The sequence below is a fragment of the Stigmatopora nigra genome, unplaced genomic scaffold, assembly GCF_051989575.1.
Source record: "Stigmatopora nigra isolate UIUO_SnigA unplaced genomic scaffold, RoL_Snig_1.1 HiC_scaffold_27, whole genome shotgun sequence".
NCBI lineage: Eukaryota > Metazoa > Chordata > Actinopteri > Syngnathiformes > Syngnathidae > Stigmatopora > Stigmatopora nigra.
In genome coordinates this window covers 1617446-1633204 of record NW_027551606.1, presented here as the reverse complement: position 1 = coordinate 1633204, position 15759 = coordinate 1617446, and the positions used below count along the sequence as shown (strand labels likewise).

At 40.0% G+C, this 15759-nt stretch overlaps 2 protein-coding genes across 12 annotated transcripts in view; one reads left to right on the top strand and one right to left on the bottom strand.

Annotated features, from left to right (window-relative positions):
• The window catches only part of spg21 (SPG21 abhydrolase domain containing, maspardin), a 43437-nt gene that overhangs the window by 25357 nt on the left and 2321 nt on the right, over nt 1-15759 (bottom strand). Inside the window, exons 1-4 of one of the 9 annotated variants that reach the window (XM_077711702.1) lie at nt 11519-11638; nt 10602-10736; nt 5271-5432; nt 1583-1663 (exon numbers count right to left, since the gene is read on the bottom strand). In XM_077711702.1, coding sequence (XP_077567828.1) covers nt 1583-1663; nt 5271-5432; nt 10602-10664 — 306 coding nt within the window. In that variant the 5' untranslated portion in view covers nt 10665-10736; nt 11519-11638. Of the gene's footprint in view, nt 1-1582; nt 1664-5270; nt 5433-10601; nt 10737-10846; nt 11221-11518; nt 11639-15759 lie in introns of those variants that run through there. The other 8 variants (XM_077711697.1, XM_077711698.1, XM_077711699.1 and 5 more) reach the window with 8 other exon arrangements.
• Nucleotides 11032-15759, top strand: part of efl1 (elongation factor like GTPase 1) — a 79392-nt gene continuing 74664 nt past the window's right edge. Inside the window, exons 1-4 of one of the 3 annotated variants that reach the window (XM_077711690.1) lie at nt 11032-11764; nt 11868-11966; nt 12073-12140; nt 13512-13596. In XM_077711690.1, the coding sequence (XP_077567816.1) occupies nt 11752-11764; nt 11868-11966; nt 12073-12140; nt 13512-13596 (265 nt within the window). In that variant the 5' untranslated portion in view covers nt 11032-11751. Of the gene's footprint in view, nt 11769-11867; nt 11967-12072; nt 12141-13511; nt 13597-15759 lie in introns of all 3 variants that reach the window. The other 2 variants (XM_077711691.1, XM_077711692.1) reach the window with 2 other exon arrangements.

The following is a 15759-nucleotide window of genomic DNA, read 5'->3' as shown; positions in this document are numbered from 1 at the left end:
ACATCTCTCTCTCTCTCTACATCTCTCAATCTCTCTCTACATCTCTCTCTCTCTCTACATCTCTCTCTCTCTACATCTCTCTCTCTCACATCTCTCTCTCTCTACATCTCTCTCTCTCTCTCTCTCTCTCTACATCTCTCTCTCTCTCTCTCTCTCTCTCTACATCTCTCTCTCTCTACATCTCTCTCTCTCTCTCTCTACATCTCTCTCTCTCTCTACATCTCTCTCTACATCTCTTTCTCTACATCTCTTTCTCCTACATCTCTCTCTCTACATCTCTCTCTACACCTCTCTCTCTCTCTACATCTCTCTCTCTACATCTCTCTCTCTACATCTCTCTCTCTCTACATCTCTCTCTCTCTACATCTCTCTCTCTACATCTCTCTCTCTACATCTCTCTCTCTACATCTCTCTCTCTCTCTCTACATCTCTCTCTCTCTCTCTCTACATCTCTCCCTCTCTCTCTACATCTCTCTCTCTCTCTCTACATCTCTCTCTCTCTCTCTCTACATCTCTCCCTCTCTCTCTACATCTCTCTCTCTCTCTCTACATCTCTCTCTCTTTACATCTCTCTCTCTCTACATCTCTCCCTCTCTCTCTACATCTCTCTCTCTCTCTACATCTCTCTCTCTCTCTACATCTCTCTCTCTCTCTACATCTCTCTCTCTACATCTCTCTCTCTCTCTACATCTCTCTCTCTCTCTACATCTCTCTCTGTACATCTCTCTCTCTCTCTACATCTCTCTCTCCCTCTCTCTCTACATCTCTCTCTCTCTCTACATCTCTCTCTCTCTCTCTACATCTCTCTCTCTCTCTACATCTCTCTCTCTCTCTACATCTCTCTCTCTCTCTCTCTCTACATCTCTCTCTCTCTCTCTACATCTCTCTCTCTCTCTACATCTCTCTCTCTCTCTCTCTCTCTCTCTCTCTCTCTCTCTCTCTCTCTCTCTCTCTCTCTCTCTCTCCATCTCTCTCTCTCTCTGCATCTCTCTCTCTCTCTCTCTACATCTCTCTCTCTCTCTCCCTACATCTCTCTCTCCCTACATCTCTCTCTCCCTACATCTCTACATCTCTATCTCTCGCAACATCTCTCTATTATCAAATATTATCAAATAATTATAGGATGATATCCTCATGTTTTTGCTTTGCATATCTTTCTTACAAAATGTTGACCAATTTTAAACCGTTTAGTTGGCAGATGTGTGAGGACCGTGGAACAAATTACATAATTTACAATATAAAATAAAATACACCTGGAAATTTTAAGTTAGGAAAAGTTTTGGAACCAATTGATTTCGTAAGTAGAGGAATGACTGTAATTGCAGAAAATTTGTACTAATTTGAATGTCCAAAAATGATTGCTCAGCTCGATCGGGAAATCTATCAAATCATTCATCGATTAATTTTGGCAGCCTAAATGGCAAACATAAGGGCCCTAAACTACAACGTGGCCCGTGACAAAAAAAATAGATTGACACCCCTGGTCGAGACGCTCAAGTTTATCCCATAAAGCAAATAAAAAGTAAAACTTTGCCAAATTTAACCAAAGGATAAACTGACCAAAATGACAAGAAAAGCTTACTCTATCTAACTGTAGGTGGTCGAGAAGCTTCCTAAATCCATCACAGAACTCCATAAGGTCCCAATACACAGGAAACTGAAGCTGAAATAAAACAGAATAAATGTAGCAACAAACACAGTCAACCTGAACTTTTCAGTCAACAGCATCAGTTAGGACTGGGTGATAACACGGTAATTATTCATGAGTCATTCATTTTCGAGGCGGCCCGGGGGGGCAAGGGGTTAGTGAGTCGACCTCACAAGTCTGTGGTCTTGGGTTTAAAACCTGGTCACGTCCACCTGTGTGGAGTTTGCATGTGGGGGACACCCTGAATCGGTGGCCAGTCAATCGCAAGGCACAAAGAGACAGCTAATAATGCACACTCAGACCCATACCTAGGGGCAATTTAGTGTCCAATTTGCCTACCATGCATGTTTTTGGAATGCGGGAGGAAACCCACACAGGCCCAGGGAGAATATGCAAATTTCACACAGGGGGGGGCTACCTTGGATTTGATTTGAACCCAGGAGCCTAAAACTTGTGAAGCCGACATGCTAACCACTCAGACACTGGGCGGCAACAGTAATTATGGTCAAATAAGTTTTGTCAGCAGTAATAATAAAAACTAATGATAAGAAGTGACAAATATAATATGTAATTGCACCAAAAATAATGATGGCACTGATGCAATGTGATGCAAATCAACATTCAGGAGACGAAGAAGATGGCGAGGAACAGCTAATCATAGAGCTGGGCTATATGACAAAAATTGTATTCCTGATTTTATAAAATTATCAGTCAATATTAATAATTATTACAATCATTATCATCTTTTTCGTTTCAAATTTGAAATTTCTGTGAATAAATAAAATAAGTACTTTTCTCGTTCAAAAAGGAAAGCAACTATATTACCTTATAATGGAATATTATTTTTAAAAGTATTTTTGTTGTTCTGTTGTGCAATGAAGCTAAGACAACCCCTTCTAAACTATGAAAAGTAAAGAATACAACCTGAAGAAATTTTGAGAGGACTTTCTCATCTCATTTTGTGATCCGCTTTACCCTCATTAGGGTCACGGTGGGTGCTGGAGCAGCAAACGCCGAGCCAGAGGTGGTGGAAACCGTGAATCGGTGGCCAGCCGGAGAACCATCCACACTCACACTCATACGCATTGGCAATTTAAATAATCGACTGAAGACATCATCACCATTAGGAAGCAGTGTCATGTCATCTTCATCAAAAGAAAGGTTTAAAATTGCCAGTTGAAAGAAAAATAAATACAATGTTAGATGAACTTAACCTAATTAAACCCAAGTTAAAACGTTTTACCATATATTATGAAAAAGTAAAATTAATTAAACCCATTTTAACCCAAGAAAATGAGTTTTAGATTTTTGCAACATTTTCAGAACATTGACATAAAATGTGGAAACATCCTTATATCAAGTAAGAATTTATTACAGGCTGTCCTCAAATGAGGACAGTGGGTTCCGGGCATTTCTATAAGGCTGCTTTTTGACACATTATTTACGAGCCATTTAAAAAGTAAAAAATAAAACACCAAGGAGGATTCACTTGATCTTTTTGTGGATCGGCTCTGTGTTTACCTGAATCTCATAATCACTCATTTTGGCTGTGTATTTGTCCTTTTGCGTTCATGCTCCGTGTTAGCCTTTATGGCTAACCAAGCTAAAGTCATATTTCCTTATCCTCTTCTCCTGAGCGTTGGTTTTGAACTAGTGTTCATGTCGCAACAGCCCCCACGTTCATTTTGCAGGTCAGGTACTATAAATGCAGTTTAAAAAAATCAGATTTCTATCATACGTTTTCATTATTGTTGACCAAAATTATTTTGCGATAATTATCATTATTGTTTTATCGCCCATTTCTAGCTAGTCATTGAGCAAGGTTAGTGATGGGGCAGCGCAGACAGAGTGAAAGCGAAAGGACTGTAACAACGCCCCAAAATGAACAATTATGAGATGGAAAACACCCAACCTACCGACTAAAATTGAAGTCTCACTGTCGTGTACTTTATCTATACTCAACGGAAAATTATTCAAGCCTGCAGATACAGGTTCAGGCCACAATTCACTGTTAATAAACGTATACGGGTTTTTCCTAACCAAAAACCCTGGATGACCAGTGAGATACAGGCTCTCATTAAATGCCCTAAACCACCTTCAGGTCAGGAGACAAGCTACAATACAGCTCGGCCAGAGCAGACCTGAATAGAGGCATTAAAAAGGCCAAGGCAGAATATAAAAAGGAAAATTGAGGAGCACTTCACAGAAAATTACCCACAGAAGAAGTGGCAGGGAATACGACACATTACGAATTACAAATGAGGTGTCTGTTAACACAGATGCCTCACAAGCAGAGGAATTGAACCGTTTGTTTGCCGCTTTTAGACTGACAAATCGGATTCAGTTTCCACACATCCACCACCTTGCAGCAGTTCAGGAACATGAAGTGAGACAGGTAGTGCGGACTGTGAACACAAGGAAGGCTGCTGGGGTGAGGGGTTCAGTCTGCCTACAAAGATGAGGTCAACAAACTGTCTTTGTTGTGGTTTGGTGAACAACCTCACAATAAACACCGCAAAACTTAAGAAATAATCCTGGACTTTCGCGAATGCAACACAGATCATGCCCCACTCCTCATAAAAGGAGTATGCGTAGACAGGGTCCAGTCCTTCAAATTCCTGGGGGTTCACGTAAAGGACAAGCTCTCCTGGTCTAACAACACCAGGGTAGTGGTGAAAAAGGCCCTAAAATGATTTATTTCCTGATGGTACTCAAGAGGAACAACTTGGACACTAAGCTTCTGTAGAACCACTGTGGAGAGCATCCTGGCATACTGCATTAAAGTGTGGTACAATGAAAGCGCGTCAGCAGACAGAAAAGCCATGTAGAGAGTGATCAATACCACCCAGAAGATCTTCGACTGCTCTGCCCTCAATGTATGACATTGCCAGCCCTCGCTACCTTCGCAGAGCCGGAACATTATTAGGGACCCATACCACCCTGGTCACAACCAGGTCCAGCTGCTGCCCTGTGGCAGACGCTACAGAACTCACAATACATGGAAAAATATACTTAGGGAAAGTTTTTCCCACAGGCATCAGGGCTCTGAACTTGCATTAGTAAGGCACACAATCCCTTCTGTGCAATAACATCTTAGATTATGCAATATTTTAGAATTCACAGGTTGTCTCGGTCTTTGGTAGCAGACGAAAACGTTATCAGCTAATGCTAATAGAATAAATTAATAACCTTGTCGAGCTTTAGCCTTGATATGCACATGCATTCCAATTTCACCTGTCTGCCTTTTCACAATATGATTATAGCGCGTCAGAAAGTCATCCCCTTTTCTTTTACTTTCACGTGCGCCCCATGTGAGTATATGTGCCGCAGGACATTTTTAGTTTAAAAAAAAAGAAGAATCGCTTAATAAAGGGAATTGCAATCATTAAAAATGAGAGTAATTGACCGAGGATGACAGGTACGTGATAGCTATCGTGATAATTATCAATATAAGAATTTTATTTTATCGTGATATCAAGTTTTGTCATATCGCCCAGGCCCAGCATCAGTAATGATTTATTGACTTGTTAACTGAACTTCCCTCCTGAAATTTGCTACACTTGTATCTGTTAGCATTGTGCTTTTTACAACTTGATTTTAAACTAATTTCTTTTGAACTCACTGATATGACTCTGTAGCCCCATCCCGTCAAAGCCAACATCTGTTGGAAGAACACTTCTGCAGTCCCACTCACAGGTGGAATGAACACAATGGGGCACCTGATGCTCTTTGGGCCGGCATCATACAAGGACCAGACTTTGCTGTCATCATCATCAACAATAATCTAAAGCGAGAAAGAGGAGAAATGTATGTGTTTAATAAGGAAACTACATGAAATGAGAGCCAGTGGTTAGTAGCGATGTTATAAAGTGAGAATCAATGCATCTGCGACAATATTTTCAAAACAAAATAACGGAGAAGGTATTGCATTTACGTTTTGGGGGATTTGATACTTGTATCTTTTTCATATTTTGAGTCACTCAAGGTCATCAATGATTTCCAGGGCTATGGCTGTCTTGTTTCCAAATTAATTTCACAGTACCTTGAACATGTCCTTTGCAGTTTTATAGGTGGACAGTCTTAGGTCTCCGCGGATCTTCTCATCAACATTGTCAAGGAGCTGGATCATTTTAGCTTCTACTGAGCCAGTTGGCCCACATCGTCTCTGATGACTCCCCCAGTCCCTTTTCCAGTGATGGAAGTACCATTTGGAGCCATAGAATCTGGGTAAACTGGTTGGTTCAAGAATAGGATGCTGGGATGGCTGTGCTGCAGGCTGTACCAAAAGAGCGCTTCCTCTCATTTCCTCCTCTGCAGTTCTTTGCATCACAAACAATTCTGTCTTTTCAGCATAGAAGCAGTTCTTTGGTTTTCTTACTTCAACCAGCAGTGAAGCTGGTGTTGCAGTCCTGTATGGTCTTCGCCACGTCCATCAGTTGCTGCTTATCCAATGTTATTTCTTCATGTTCCTAATCACCTGCTAGCTCAGCTGGATGGCCAAGTTTATAGTTGTCATTAGTGACATTTACATCCCGTGCAAGTGAAGTATTCTGAATTCATACTCCAACTCTGACTTTGCCAGGTGTCCAGCAGTTCTGCATAGGTAGTTTGCCTGTTTGGTGAAAGCACTCTTAGCTGAGCTCATCACCTGCTTCAGCAGGATGGTTGCTTTACCGGTGGCTTGTTGCACCATACTTGTGATTTGAGACCATTAATCCTGTCTTTGTCCATGCTGGTTTTCAACTGTCAAGTTTTTTTTTTTACTCCCTTAGTTCTTTGCCCCAACTTCAAAGGGCCTTGGTCCTTCACACACATGAACAACTCATTCTCTTCCTCCCTTTTTTCAGTTTATTGGTGGTTAGAGGTTGATTGGGGGGTGATTACCTTGAAAACCAGGTGCGTATGACTGGGTAACTGAAGGGTGTATTTGGGATTTTCTTGTCTGCTATTTACTCCTTTCTGGTAGGCTTTCTTTGATGTTCCACACAAGCTCACATACTGTCGGTGGGCTGTACGACCACCCCTGGCCTCTGACAGAAAGCGTATAAAGTTTTGTCTGATTGAGGCCTCTCTGCCCCCAGCTGCACCTTCCTGTTAGTTGATTTGACATTGTAAAATTTAGACTTCATTTATTCATAAAAACGGCCATAATGATGGCAGATATTAAAGGAACACATTTTTAGAATTACTTTAACAAAATTGTCAATGGCTTGCAATTTTATAAATCAATATAAAATTCATATGGATGAAGGAAAAAAACGCCTTCATGGAGGCATTCAGTGCATTACAAAATGAATTATTTGGCATTGTGCTTAAAATGTAAAAAAAAGTAGTGGTACCTCAACCTACGATCAGCTTAACCTACGACATGCTTGAGATACGATGAAAATTCCGATCGAATAATTCGCCCTAGATACGATCAAAATTTCGAGACGCGACCAAGCCAGGTGGCCATGGCACTGTCTTGCCACATCTCTTTCGTGGATAACATATCTACAGAGCGGTTTCTTTCGCCTACACCAGTGGTGTCAAACATACGGCCCACGGGCCGGATCCGGCCCGTCTCATGGTTTGGTATGGCCCGGGGAAGAAAGCTGCATTGTATAAAAAAATATAAATTTTCTTTAAAATGTGTAGTTCTTGTATTATCCGCTAGGAGCACAGTGTTATAGTCCGTGCAGACACCATGAAAGCAACACTGCGGCGGATCTGGGACCACCTTGACCTGGTAAAAGGTTGTTCATAATATATTGTTCATAATGGAAAAGGAAAATTCTGTTAATAAACATTTTGATAATTTACTCATTGCACTAATTATTAGTATTAGTGACTAATACAAAGGAATCAAGTGGGCTTATTATTAGTTCTATGTAATTTTGCAATGAGTTTACTGGTCCGGCCCGCTTGATCTCAAATTAAGCTGTATTCGGCCGGCAGACCAAAGGGAGTTTGACACCCCTGGCCTACACGGACCAGAAAACGCACAACGGGCATGCGCGGGCAAAAAGAGGGTTTTCTGGGTAATGAAGTAGTATACTCGTGCACACAACACCGATAGCCAATGGCCCCCTTTCTCAAAATAAAACTTCATTACCCACAATCAATACATAGGTAGGCATTTCCAGCTTTTCCTTCCTTAGCCTGTTGGCTCCCGCGATCGCTTATTCAAGACTACTTCTCGTTGGTCAGAACGAAGGTAATAAATTAAAACAAAATTAGAATTCAGTTTTGTGTAGTTACATTCAATGCATGTTTGAGAGTCTGTATATATTAAGCAAAGTTTATTTAAATTTGTTTGTTTTCGTTACGAGTGCATTGTCATGGAAACCCCGCAGCCCTCTCTGTGCGTCTCTATCCCGTCGGCGAAATTTGTCTAATTTTAGTTCTATTAAACATATTTTATTACTATTAAGCACTAGTTATGTGTTACTTTGTTAATAGATGGTGAATTACAAGAAATAATACTTTTTTTCCAATCCAATATTCTGTTTTTGTGTTTTTTTTTCAGAGGGTTGGAACAAATTAATTTGTTTTTAGTTAATTTCAATTGGAAACGTTCGCTTGAGTTACGAAAAGCTCAACATACAATATCAGTCCCGGAACAGATTAGGGTATGTCGAGGTACCACTGTGTACTGTAGTTTCCCTTTCTGAAACTCTGTACTGTCTTTGTGCTAATATGCTACACTGAAATTTGATGGGGAACTAACCTGTTTAGAACTTCCTTTTATTTTAATCCACTACACAAAAAAGATCATTTGATTCTGCACCAACTAAACCCTGGTGCAATTATAAACCCTTGTTTGACAACTGTCACATGAACTCTTAATTTTTCGGTATGCGTTATACACGTTGTAGATCACACAATGTACAGTGGCGCAAATAAGTGTTTAGTCAACCACCAATTGTGCAAGTTCTCCTACTTGAAAGTATTTGAGAGGCCTGTAATCGTCATCATGGGTAAATTTTTAAAGAATTTATTTCCAAATTAGAGTGGAAAATAAGTATTTGGTCACCTAAAAACAAGCAAGATTTCTGGCTGTCAAAGATATCTAACTTCTAACGAGGTCTCCACTCGTTACCTGTTTTAATAGCATCTATTTTAACTCATCAGTACAAAATACAACGGTCCACAACCTGAGTCTCTCCCACTCCAAACTCCACTATGGCCAAGACCAGCAACCTGTCAAATGACACCAGAGACAAAATTGTAGACCTGCACCAGGCTGGGAAGAATGAATCTGCAATAGGTAAAATGCTTGGTGTGAAAAAAAAATCAACTACGGGAGCAATTATTAGAAAATGGAAGACACACAAGACCACTGATAATCTCCCTCGATCTGGGACTCGTGCAAGATCTCTCCCCGTGGCGTCAAACTGATAACAAGGATGCTGAGCAAAAATCCCAGAACCACACGGGGGACCCAGTGAATGACCTACAGAGCTGGGACCAGAGTAACAAATGCCACCATCAGTAACAAAATGCGCCAACAGGGACTCAAATCCTGCACTGGCAGATGTGTCCCCCTGCTGAAGCCAGTACTCATCCAAGCCCTTCATTTGGATGATCCAGAAGAGGACTGGGGGAGTGTTATGGTGAGATCAAACCAAAATATAACTTTTTGGTAGAAACACAGGTTCTCGTGTTTGGAGGAGAAAGAATACTCCATTGTATCCGAACAACACCATACCTGTGAAGCATGGGGGTGGAAACATCATGTTTTGGGTGTTTTTTCCGCAAAGGGCCCAGGACAACTGATCTGTGTAAAGGAAAGAATGAATGGGGCCATGCATCGAGAGATTTTGAGGGAAAATCACTTTCCATCAGCAAGGACATTGAAGGTGAGACGTGGGTCTTTCAGCGTGACAATGATCCCAAACACACAGCCTGGGCAACATAGCAGTGGCTTCGTAAGAAGAATTTCAACGTCCTGGAGTGGAATGGCCTAGCCAGTCTCCAGATCTCAACCCCATAGAAAATCTGTGGAGGGAGTTGAAAGTTGCCCAACGACAGCCCCAAAACATCACTGCTCTAGAGGAGATCTGCATGGAGGAATGGGCCAAAATACCAGCAGCAGTGAGTGAAAAGCTTGTGAAGACTTACAGAAAATGTTTGGCCTCCGTTATTGCCAAAAAAGGGTACATAACAAAGTATTGAGATTAACGATTGGTATTGACCAAATACCCATTTTCCACCCTTCTTTGCAACTAAACTCTTTAAAAAATAGACAATGTAATTTTCTGTTTCCCCCCACATCCTTTCTCTCATGGTTGAGGTTTACACATGTTGACAATTACATCCCTCTCTAATCTTTTCAAGTAGGATAACTTGCACAATTGGTGGTTGATTAAATATTTGTTTGCCCCACTGTATGTGCAAATTATCATTGTGACCCCAATATGTAGCTTGTTAGCCTACGTCCAGATTGAAAATGCAATACAGTGTTCCCTCGCTACTTCGCGGTTCAGCTACCGCGGACTCAGAGCTTCGCGGATTTTTTTTGAATAAAAAAATATATACAACATATTTTACAGTGTTTTTTGTAATAACAAGAATTGCACTCTCTCGACCCGTATTCTATATGGTGTACTGTTTACAGGGGGGGGGGGGGGGGGGGTTAAAATAAAAAAAAAATAGTTTGATAGCACAGCATGATTCTTCATGGCTAAGTGTTTATGGTACTGCTCTCTGAGACTTTTTTTCCCTCCACTGTAGCCTACAAGGATTTTCTTCAAGTCAAACTTTTTCCCAAGGCTTTACAATAATGCATGCTTGGTCAACCCACTGAGTCATATTTACTTAAATTTAGCACAATTGCAGAATTAAATATCAAGCAAGTAAGACATGGAAACACGCAGGGGAAGAAACGATAAAAGGGAATGAACGCGACAAGAAAAGAAATACATCTTGCGTTTGTTAAATATTATGCATAAAATTGAGCAATACTACTTACTCTTTTCAGTGGAACTGTGCTTCTGAACCAGATATAGTCTGGAGACTCTTTGATTTCTTCCATCTGATGAACACCAATATGAAACTTAAAAACACGATTTTGGGCCACCTCTTTGAGATGTCAACGAGATTACCCCTAAAAGCATAAAATGCGAAATAAATTGAACATACACATTTGCAAATGATACGATCAATTATTGTAACACATCTTTAAAAAGATATACCACTGTAAACATCTATTTATACCTTTATTCGGTTACTAATACACGTATGTGATACGTCGATAAATTAATTTTGGTTAACGTACGTGTAAATGGATTAATCGCGGAGATATCTGACACGGTCACTGGGAACCACGTGACATGTAAAACACCCAACAAAAAGCAGTACGTATTAACCTTTCCGAGATTACCGTTTGATTGCGGACGTTTACTAAAGCGTGCATTTCAAACGGAGGTTTTGTCGGTCACTTCGTCACATGATTCTCTTAGCTTCCGCAAAAACAATATCTGGCGTGTGATTTCTTGTTCGCGTTGACATTTAGCTATTCGCAACCCTGGTTGAACTTTAAAACTGCCACTTATTGGACTGTCGCGCAAGTATATCTTTTCAATACATTATGCACATTCAGTTTCCTATGTATATAAGGCTGGAATTCTTATAGGAGCATTAGCGGCGTAAGTAACCGGTGGCCATCTTGCGTCGGTAGATTTTGCTTGTGGACTCTAAGGCAGCAGAAGAATGCGCCTTATTTTCACAAAATGTTCTTGACTTCATATATTATATCGATCTTTACGGCCTATGCCAATAACTCTAAACTGACCCAGTCCGAATTTAAAATTAATAAAATAAATTCCATTCGTGAATATTAGATTTAAATTTGCTGTAAAGGCGGACAATCTTTGTTTTGGAGGTTACCTCAATTCTGATGTCGAGATGACCATGATGCAATACAATGTGACGATTCGTTGTTTTTTCTAGGCGGAACTAAGATTGCTTGGCTGCCAGTGGCACGTGAACCACAACGAACGAACGTTGGGTAGCATTTTCTGCAATTAGTTCAATTGATTAGGCGTTTCAGGCTACCTTGGAGTGGTGTCTTGAATAATCTGGAAGGCCTGACGTAATTTAATATCGTTTCCCTTCAATATATGAGCTCTGATCGTAGGTTTGTTTTGTTTCAATGACATTGTTTTATAGCCTAACACATGGCGGTGTCATCGTCGAGCTAATGTAAGAATCATTTTATTTTATGTTTTTCTTTTAGGATTAGCCATGGGACGGACAAGTTTGGACAGAATCATTGCGCTTCAGAAAAATCCAGCCAACATTAAAAACCTTTGCATCTTGGCACATGTTGACCACGGTGAGTTACTTTGATATTAGTTTTCCTTTTAGTTAAATTGACAGCCAACACTTCAAGTGCTGTGACTAATTATGATCCGGTTTTAAAAAAATCTATTTTTATTTAGGAAAAACTACTCTTGCGGATTGCTTAGTGGCAAGCAATGGGATCATATCAACTCGTCAGGCAGGGAAGGTACGTTTTAGTCAACCAATCTTATTGACATTTGATGTGTTATTACCGATTGATAGATTAGCATGCAATTGATAGATTTTAAAATAGGAGAATAGGGATTTAATGACTATTATTTAACATTGACTGAATAGGGTATTCACCTTATGTTAAAATATATCAATTGGGAATAACACATTTCAATAAGTTTGGTTGAATGGTTTAGTAAATCCCCTATTTACTCAATGTTAAATAATAGTCATTAAATCCATATTCACCTATTTTAAAATATCAATTGCATGCTAATTGGGTGAACAGGAATTTTTTAACTGTTCACCTGATCTTAATCAAATTTGCTGGGAAGTTTACCACTTATAAAACAAAATAATAACTGCAAAATATTGAGTTTGTTAAGAATTATTGAAATTATTGGCACATTTTAATTCCCAAAATGAATTGATTTTGCCTATAGCTGTTTTAACTCACACTTTACTAACACTTATCGGTGTTACCTTCATGTAGACTAATTGCTTCTACCCACATGAAGGTGTTAATGACTATTATTTAAGCAGTGGCTCCTTAGCTGTAGTTTCTTACTATTTACCCCACACAGAATTCTTACCGGCTATATAGCCATATGGGGCCATAATAGGGTCTTTGACTGGTTTCCGGCTAAATAGCCCCTGGGACTATTTGACTACTGTATTTGACTACTACGGTTACTGGCTAAGGAACCACTGCCATGAGATTTAATGCTTTGATCCACATAGTGCACAAATAACAACAACAACAACAAACAAACATACAAATAAATAATCAATACATAATAAACATGTAAATAAGTAGCCCAAGTGAGATCCGCAGAGCAGAGCGGCCTTGTGCCTTCTGAAGTTCAGGATGAGTTCCATGATTTTGGACAGTATCATATCTTCTCATTCCCCTTTCATATTCATAATGAAAGCTTTTTAAAAAAAAATATTATTTATGCGTCTATTAACGTTTATTCTCGATCAAAGTAAATGCCAAGAAAAAGCTATTTGGTCGCAAGATTTTTATACGAAGGGAACTTTGAGTTGTACTATTTTATTACTCAATTCATCTCTATTTGTTGGATTCACGACCACTCCAAGGCATTTTTTTCCAGAAATCAAGACTGACAGACCTCAGCTAACTATATCCGTGAACGCGATGTGAATTCTGATGACTTTTTTTTTACTTTAGCCATTTATCTTGAGAAGTCTAAGGTAGACAATAATACTGTTAATACTAGTTACTCATCAACTGAATTTGTGTAAAATTGTGGGAGAAAAAAGCAAAAATACTAGGTATAGTTCATGTATACCTAGAGATGATTTGGGTTGTCAATTAGACCTCTGTTTTTCTTCATGTTTGCAGCTAAGATATCTTGACAGCAGAGAGGATGAGCAGCTCAGAGGAATTACCATGAAGTCCAGTGCCATTTCTCTTCATTACCAAGAAGGTATTACAGAGATTTCTAATCATTTAGATGTTAAAAATTTGCTGCAACTCTTAAATATACAGCATTAGAAACATTAGCATTAGAGCTGAGAGCTCAATGATTAATCGAGCTCCTCGACATTGAGGTTTTTACTTTTGCAATTATCTAACCTTGTTAAACAGGTATTTTCCTCTATCTTTTCCTATCCTATTTTTACCACGCTCTGTTTGAAGTACGGAAGTGATGCACTTATTTGCCTTTTTTTGTTGCTTTTCCTGGATTTCACGGCCAGTTAAAAGTGGTAATCGGAAATAGTTTTGTCTGCACTACAATGCTATCGCTGCTAAAACTGTTAGGGTTAATTGTGCTATTGGCATGCTTGTACAATTATCCGCAGATTGGTTGGTGCAATCAATGTTAGGCAAGTGTTGAAAATTATCGTCTTCTTGGATGTTCCTGAGGATTTGAAATATGGCCTAGAAAAACTGGGTCACTTGTACCTTCTCAGAATCAACCTATGTGTATCCAATGATCAACATGATCTCGGCTGTGATTAACTTCTCCTGACCAGTATGAGACTAGTTACAGGCAGATAATAATATTAAATATCATGACTTTCCCTCAGCCGACCTAAGAGCTAATAAATAAAACAAAAGTGTGGCCTCACAAGTCCGTTAAAATGCGGTGCACAAATCAAACTGGTAGAATCCTGCCATGATCATCTTGGGCACTTGTCATGCACCTTCCAAGTGGTCCTCCAATGCCCATATCAGACTTGTCCTTCTGTACTGGAGACAACTTACTATATTAATTATGTTAGTATTTTACATACAGGTCCTATGAACCCAAAGTAAAACTGAATAAATCGTATTGGGCAAAAGTAATGACTGTTGTTAACAGTTCTTAGTGTTTTCCCTTGACTTTGTCCCGCCTGCAGTACCATGTGCTCGTTTTATGTTCTGTGGGAAATTCGTCTCTAAGGACCAAATAAATGTCAGGTTTCATTAGACGTTCCCAAATTCACATACAAATAAAGAGGACAAAATAGACTGCTGGATTGTTTTGCATGCAAGGAGAATGACTGCTGAGACAGCTTCCCACCTCCGTTCTGTCCTTACACTTCTTTTCTGTAAGTTTATTACATTCCGGGGCCCTGACTATACGGACATCCAAACACAAACGGTAGGGGTGGAAACACAAGACGTCTGAGCGTATTTATCTGTGCGTGCATGTGCGTTGAATCTATTTAATGTATACCAAAACAACATCTTTGTAAGGAAGTTATATTTCATATACAATTAGTGTGAAGTATGAATGTATTTTATGCTTAGACATACACGCACATAGCACAGTTTTAGACGGCGTTGTAATTGTAATTTTGTTCGTCTAACAGCCAGGTTTTAAGATGATTGGCAAAGAAATTCAGAGACGTGAGTTCACATGTTAAGTGGTATTGAGTTCCAGGTATGTGTGGCACGGAGAGAGAAGGGGCTTTGGCTGAATGCAGTCTTTTTTCAAAGGAACTACAGTCACCTGTATAGCCAGCCCTTGTTGATGTGTTGGAATGTTTTTATACAAAATCCAGTGGACCAGCTGACTGAATTGTTCCTTGCAACAATCCATCATCCCATCCTGCCTGAAATCTGCCACCATTATCCCCGTCCTTAAAAAGCCAACCATTGACAGCCTGAATGATTACAGGCCTGTTGCACTTACGCCTGTGATCATGAAGTGCTTCGAAAAGTTGGTCGCCCGCCATATCAGGGATAGAATCCCTCCCTCAGTTGACCCTCACCAGTTTGCCTAAAGAGCGAATAGGTCCACTGAGGATGCCATCGCCATAACTACACGGAGCATTGTGCCACCTGGAGCACCATGGCAACTACGTGAGGATGATTTTTATTGACTATAGCTCAGCCTTCAACAGTAATGCCATACATTCTGGCTGAAAAACTTTCTCCCCTTGGACTATCCTCTTCCATCTGCTACTGCATTAAGAACTTCTTAACCAACTGTCCACAAACTGTTCAACTTGGTCTTCACCTCTCTTCATCCATTACCACTGGGTCCCCTCAAGGCTGTGCACTGAGTCCCAACAGACCCAACAGTCTAACTCCATCAAATTTGCCGATGACACCACTGGTCGGACTTGTCTCAGCGCGGATGAGTTTGCTTGCAGAGATG